A 7,510-nucleotide genomic window follows, 5' to 3' on the forward strand; every position below is an offset into this window, starting at 1 on the left:
TTAAATCAAGCTTCCCTCCCGAATCAAGCTACGGACATACGTTTACATCGTCGGGCCAAGTTAAAACAGTTCATAAAGATAACCAAACACGCTTATCTTTGAAAATATATGTATCCATAGAGCTAGAATCTATTCATACAGAGTGTGTTTGGTTAGGAGGCAAAATAAGATGTAATAGGGTTGTCCCTAATTTTAAGGATGGAATGATCCTCTTTTTTATTTAATTGGATGAATAGAATGAGCCGCTTTTTTTGTTTGGTTGGAGAGATAAGGATAGATGGGGACGAGAATCATTAACAAATTATATCTTTTAATTTTAAATAATAATCATTAATAATACACTAATCAACATGCACTAACGCATATTAATATTACTCTTGCCATAGTCATTACTAATTAACAATAAAATATACTAATTAACCCTAATTATACTTTAATTAGCTCATTATTTATCACTAATTAGCATATTAACCCTTACAAATTCTAATCTCATAGTAATATATACTAATAAATAATACAAACATACTAATATCACTAATTATTTTACTAATGAACATAATTAGTAAAGATGGATGGCTTCGTTCTACCGATTTAGAAAGATAGTTTTATCTAGCATATTGAGAAAATATTCCTTAGTAATGATAATCTCATCCTGTTGTACCTAAACTAAACACCATAAAAACATGAATCGCCCCCTCCCATCTTACTCCATCCCGTGAACCAAACACACCCAGAGCCAACCAATCACCAGCTTAAACAATTCAACTTGCAACATATAATGCACTTGATTAAGAGAACAGCTCAAACTGGCCCGTTACCCCAGCAAACAGATACCAATTGTTGGCGCATAAAAGTAAGGTAATCAAGTAATTAACAGAAAAATGAGCTCAAATGATTTCAATCATAAGGTGACAATAAATATAATACTACACCTCAAAGAGAATGCTAGATCTCAGTCAAACTGAGATCTTGCATATTCCCTGGTCACAGAAAAAAAAACTTTATTTGGAGGATTTAGAGCTAGAGACGGGGATTCCCTGCTCTGACGGGTTTAGAGGGATCTTAGGAAGGTTCGCTGACTGACGGAGGTAGCAGACGACAGAGATGCCGTTTGGCACGGTAGCAGAGAATAACTAAGGCTGAAGATGGTCAACAAGGCGTTGATTTGTAGTGGTTAGCGGCAACGGCGGTCGAGGGTGGCGTCTCCGGTGGGGGTGACACCGCTGGAGCTGGACAAGGTGGCAGTGGAGGCGGGGCGAGCATCACTAAAGTCCAAAAAGAACGGATGCGTCGGCGAGGAGGCAAGCTGGAGAGGAGCATGGGCAGGGCCTCGCTGGCACCGACTAGGCCCGAGAGACGGTTAAAAGGAGGGGCAAATCTGGATGGTTGGATCTCAATCCAACGGTGTGAAAAAGTGACTGAGATATACAATATCTCAGGCAACTGACGTAGAGACGGATCCAAGAGAAAAAGGTGACAGTGACGCCTCAGAACTTTGTTTAAAGATACACAAAGGCAAAACATAATATTAGAACAGGAAATACAATATCACAATTGATCTACTGTCAAGAATCAACAAAAACTTCACGTCTATTTCTACATCGACAATTTATCAAGAAGGCCATACCTGAGAAAAGAACAATGGGCCATTTGCATTGAACTGAACCATCTCCTCAACATTCAACTTCCTCGTAACTGTCTTCTCTTTCCTTCCTTTGATCATTTGTACACGAAAAGATTTACTTAATTCAATCCAACAACACCAGTATCTCTCTGGCACGTGGATTTCCTATAAAGAAAAAAGTGAAACAATTGTAATGTGCTCGTTACAGTCAACTGCCTCCCTTCTGCTTGAGGGTGATCTTGTCCCCTAAGCTGAGCGCAATGCCTTGGGTCTTGCTCCTGATTCTGATATAACCGCTGAGCTTGCCATCATGTTGCTTCTCAATGCTGATGTTCACCAAAGCATCTTCGCCAAACACACTCTTTGCGTAAAGATTAGCAGCGAGGAAACCGCATTCTCCATCAAGTGCAGACCTGTTGTCAGGTTATCAGTTACAAAAGTTGATAACTCCATTAGTAATCAGACAAGCACTGGAACATACAAACACATTAGGTTTATGGTAACATCCAAGCTAGCTAGCCCAATTCTTCAATGATCCACACAGTTCAACCCGCAAAAGCAGTTGCTCAATATTCGAATGCAAGAATTTTATACGTTCCTGCTAACCAAATTAATTTGTCATCTACTTGTACTGCAAGGCAACTCAAATATCTAACCAGCTTGGACAACTGAAAATTATCCCTGCCTGGGAACCCCAGCTGACTATTTGTGTAAAAAGTGATAACATATGAGAAAGCCAGAAAGGTTTGTTCGGTATAATGAAGCTATATTTCTTCCAGTTTGAGTTTATTTATAGTTCTTAGTGCAGTCTCAAAGGCATGACATTGAGTGCTACAGATGACTAGAAGTTATATTACACTAACTGTCATCAGCCTGGCAATTTTGTCACCGTAACAGAAGATAGAGTAAATCATCTTGTACACATCAACATAGAGATTAATTAGTAACACCATTCCTATCCATGATCATGTATTTGCTAAACAAAATGCAGGCCAGCGCTTGCAAGTTGCAAGGGTATAAATGCCTAAGATACATATTACTATAAGCATAAAACTATTCAAATACATACTAAAACAGGTGTATTTCTTATCTGCATGTCAACATGAAAGGTCTATTTTCTCAAAAACTTACGGTGGCGTTAGACATTTCATGTTTGTTGACTTGATAATATGATTCAAAAACTCCTTCTGATCCTGAATAACAGTATTCACGGCCACCTGATGAACAAGAAACAATAGTCTTAGCAACCTAAGCTAAACAATCAGCAAGAAGATTGTCCCAGACAAAATAAAAAGGAGCATGCCTAGCATAACAATTCCAATGCATTCCAGATCAACCATGGAGGTCACTAGAAAAAGCAACTAGACAAAGACAATCCAACAAAAGACAAACAAAAAACAAAAGAGCAACCTAGATAACCGATCGACACCTCTAAAAGAGACTTTTTCAATTAAGTTCAACTTCGAGCTTACAGAAATTCTGTAAAATGAGTATGATTCAGAACAAAATCTAATAGAAAATAAAAAACAACTTTTCTCACCTAATGCATAAAACAAAGAAATTAACAATGCATAGTTTTAATAAAAGAAAATACAACTTCAGCTATTGGAGATCAGGAGCTGAGAACCTGAACTATGATATTGCAACAATTATTTACATCTTATCTGCAAGATGTTAAAAAAAGCAGTAGCCTATCCTAATATTGCAGTCCATAAACTTAACAAAGAAACCTGAATCAGACCAAGGACAATTAAAGCTAATGAGTTTTGCATGTATCTATGACCCAATGTGTGTGTGGGGGGTGGGGGTGATAACACAATGGTTCAGCAAATTTGATATAACGGTAAGAAAAGTACTATTAAAAAAGAGCATAAAGGAGGCTAAAAATCAGGAAAGGAGAACAACTTTCAGAAAATGAATAAGGTTTGGAACAACTGCAATGTACAAGGAAGCACGCTACCTTGTTTTCCCACTCAAATTCTGCCCACATGTTCCGGAAAGTAACATCAGCACATGTAGCAGGTGAAATGTAATCCATGATGTCAATGTGAATATCATTTAGGATGACTACTGATCGTTCCATCACATTTGAAGTCTCATAAACTATGTTCCCAAATATGACTCCAGTCTCTGTTGTTGAAACCTTGATGTTAGCGCGGATCTGTTTGCTTGACTCAGGAGCTAAGGTGTAGTTCTGAGGGCGGTCAACAAGTTTGAGGTCTCCCATTGTAGCCAATTCCAAGCATAAGTTCTGAAGCGTCTCCTTTGTGCGGTTAATGACAGTAACATCAAGTACAATATCATAATGGTGAACTGTTACAAATGCTTCAGCATACACGGGATCACTGAAGCCAGTCAATTGAAGAATGCGGTTGAGCTTGTATGCATCATCTGCATCCTTTGTAAATCCACCAGTTGCAGCCTTCAAATCATCATGGATCTCATCTTCCAACTCAAGCTGGCTCATGCCCTAGAAAACAAAATGGCATGTCTTAACAACAGAAGGAACAAATGTAACGCCCATATTATAAGTGACTACTGAAAAGAAAGGTTATCATACAAGCCAATAAACAATACTAAAGATACACTTACTGCGTGCGTTGCCATATGAACACTAAGAGCAAACCTTTGTCTCACAGCAATAATATGCGGTCCACTTGTGTATCTATCTTAATATGCGTTTTACCTAATCATAACATGCATTCATGTGTGTACATCTTGGCATGCTTGCTAAATTGTTAAACTAATTTGGCTCTACCCCTACCAAAGAAGATGGGGTTTCCCTTTTTCCTAACTAAGTTTAATAGCTTATTCGATCCAGAAAGATCGATATGATTTCGCGTGTGAACCAGAAGTTGAAAGCAAATGTAATATAAATACATTCTTTCACGATCAAACAAGACCAAGAATTCACAATGGAATGCAAGCGAAAATTAAAACAGAGATCAGATATGAACCAAGCACAACATTACCTTACAAAATCACAAGAAAGAGCATGAGAAAGGCTTGCATAGACTATTTACAAACCAAATAATTGCATGAGATATTAGTGCAAATAAAGAGACAAATCAGTGCTTGGTCATTCATGACAAAGTAAGACTTCAGGGCAGGGAGAAAAGTCATACGAGTTGTGATTTACATGTTTAGGTATTCTTATGGACCAGCAGATACAAATGTAGTTTGTTGTAAGATAATTTAATGATGACAAACTGCAGGTGTGCACTGCTTGTATCTTTTTAATATCATGTATCATTCCAACCAATAAATGAATTGTTTGTGCAGCAAAGGAAACAAATCATTAGCTATGAGTGCAACGTGGAATAGGAAATTTTTGAAGAAAATAAGAACTAAGCTATGTATCACTTTAACGCTTTAAATTGACTCGTCGAATTAGCTAAAGAAAAGGTTTGAATTTCTCTTACCCTTCTGCTCTTCAGGTGGTAGAAATCTATAAGATCGTCTGGCTGGGCATGAGAGATCTGTGACTTTGCCTTCATCTCCTGTGTCTCCCTGAACTGTTTCTCAGCAAGCATTTTGGCAAAGCTCTGTCTGCATGACTCCAACCAAATCTTCCTCACATCATCACCAGTATTGCAAAGCAACCTCACACAAAGCGCAATTCTATCATATGAATCATTATCAATCGGGTGGGGAAGGTATGAGGATTGGCCCAACTGCAGAATGGACGTCATGATCAGCAATGCCTCGGTGCAAGCCTTGTTTGATTCAACCTTCGATGGCTGCACCTCCTCCAACCTCAATACAAGCTTGGTCAGGGTACAGGCAACAACTGCAGCCAGGAAGAAATCGCCTGACAGAATGAGTGATCTGAGATTCAGGGTTGATGATAATGACCCAGGAGCAACTGATGGAGTCGAAATTATCTCAGAGACAGCACTTTGTGTGGCATAAGTGCCATCTGCAAGAACAACAGGCCGCCTGGAAGATACAGTGACAGAGTTCACCACCTGCTGGGCTGGCTTGGCAGAATCAGTTGTTTCTCCTTCCTCCGAGACAGTGTAGAATGGTAGATCCCCAAGGCATTGCTTAATAGCGGCAATGGCGCTCTCAGCCTCTGATAACGAGAGGGAGTACTCCCCAAGGATCCAGAGAGCGCATGAGCAGACCCGGGATGCCCGAATCTGATAGAATGTATCAATCAGCCTCTGGATCATCGAAACACGCAGCTTGGGATTGGTCTCAATGATCTCACGGACAAACAACACAACATCAACTGCTGCAGCAACATTAGTGTCACCCAGGAAGTCCATGAGGAGGTGCACCACAGATCCAGCCACCTCCGGGTACTCAACAGCGCAGGCATGGATGGCCTGCACCAGCATCTGGCGGTACTCGCCACCCTTCTCGAGGTTTACAGCCTGCGTCTTGACCACCTCCTTCTTCAGATAAAGCACCACCTCTTCGACATTACGTGGGGTGAGCAGATCTAGCACCAAATCAAGCACCTTCCTCTTGACATCCAAGTTGGGGCTGGCAAGGGCACGCAGCACATCCATAACCACCCCCACCATCACATCCCGATGTGAGGTGCGCAGCTCGTTCAGGCGATCCAGGATAATGAGTTTCACATTGTTGTCGCTCTGCGATGAGAGCAGCTGGCAGTATGTGTTTGCGGCAGCACGGACAGCTGTGGGCGCCGAGGAGAGCGACACAAGGGCACCGGCACACTCATATACAACCGCCGTACTGGTCGCGGAAAGGAGGGACTTAATGATCGTGATGTACTTGCCCTTGTTTGCCCGGTTCTGGGAGCGGCAGACCTTGCGGATAAGATCTACGACCGCCATCTGCAGCAGGTCGGGCCACTCGGTGACGCGCTCGGCGTTGGAGAGCAGGTATGCGACAGCGCGCTCCTGCGCGCAGGCGCACAGCATGTGGAACGCGTTCCTCCGCGCGGACGCGTCCTGCTCGGACGCGAGCGCGCGCTCGACGAGCTCCGGCGCGTCGGGGATGAGCTGGTCCCCATGCGGGAGGCGGTAGATCGCGGAGATTGCCGAGATGGCGTGCCTCCTGATGAAGTGGTGGCGGTGCTCAAGGTTGGCGAGGACGGACGGCACGAGCGGCTCGAGCACCTCGGGCTCGGAGAGGCGGCAGAGGAAGCGGAGCGTGACGCCGCGGATGTACTCGTTGGGGCTCTGGAGATTGTTGCGGAGGTTCTGGCAGATGAGAATCATCTCCGGGAGTGCGTGCCCGGCCGGGTCCCGGCGGTCGATGATCTCGAGGTAGAGGAGGAGCAGTTTCTGCACCGTGTGGTCCTCGGAGGGGAGCACGTAGCGGACGATGGTGATGAAGAGCTGCGGGAGCGTCTCGCCGTTGAGGAGGAGCGAGATGGCGCGGCGCATTGCGTCAGCCTTGACGGCGCCGTCGCCGCCCGCCAGATCCACCTTGATCTCGTTCGCCATCGCGGCGGAGCCCTTGTCGAAGTGGACCAGGAGGGAGCACGGCTTCTCCATGGCTGAGGCCGCGGCGAGACGGACCTGCGGCCGGGAGGGAGGTCGTGGTTGGATCTGGCCGGAGGCGGCAGCGGATTGGGATCTGGGAGGGGAAAGAGCGGGAGGGGAGAGCGCGAGAGAGAGAGGACGAAAGGGGTGAAGAGAAGAGGCCGCGGGCCACCACTCTTTGCGCCGGTTGTTGGGTTTGGGTGCGTTTGTTTCGTTGGACGGGAAGTGGGTGGTGCTTTTGGGCCTTGATGAAATGGGTTTGGACTTTGGGCCGGTGGGCACATTTGGACATGATATGGGAAGGCCCGTCTCCAGTTTGGTGGTCAGAAAAGAAGTTGTAATTAAATGTTAGCCCATCGCCAATGCATCTCAAAGGAAAACATGACCCACTGATCGCTTTCCAGCCCAACTTCGATCGGCCTGC

The 7,510-nt window shown here is 44.1% G+C and overlaps 1 protein-coding gene across 1 annotated transcript; it reads right to left on the reverse strand.

Moving 5' to 3' along the window:
* Positions 1–1,630: 1,630 nt before the first annotated feature.
* Positions 1,631–7,261, reverse strand: LOC133899754 (coatomer subunit beta-2-like). Its single transcript, XM_062340818.1, has 4 exons — positions 5,047–7,261; positions 3,585–4,094; positions 2,756–2,841; positions 1,631–2,037 (listed from the first exon to the last, which is right to left on the reverse strand). Exons 1-4 carry the CDS (start codon positions 7,096–7,098, stop codon positions 1,833–1,835), a joined length of 2,853 nt encoding a protein of 950 aa, XP_062196802.1. The 5' UTR covers positions 7,099–7,261; the 3' UTR covers positions 1,631–1,832.
* Between the last annotated feature and the right edge of the window lie 249 nt (positions 7,262–7,510).

The sequence above is a fragment of the Phragmites australis genome, chromosome 2 (genome assembly GCF_958298935.1).
Source record: "Phragmites australis chromosome 2, lpPhrAust1.1, whole genome shotgun sequence".
NCBI classification, from domain to species: Eukaryota; Viridiplantae; Streptophyta; class Magnoliopsida; order Poales; family Poaceae; genus Phragmites; species Phragmites australis.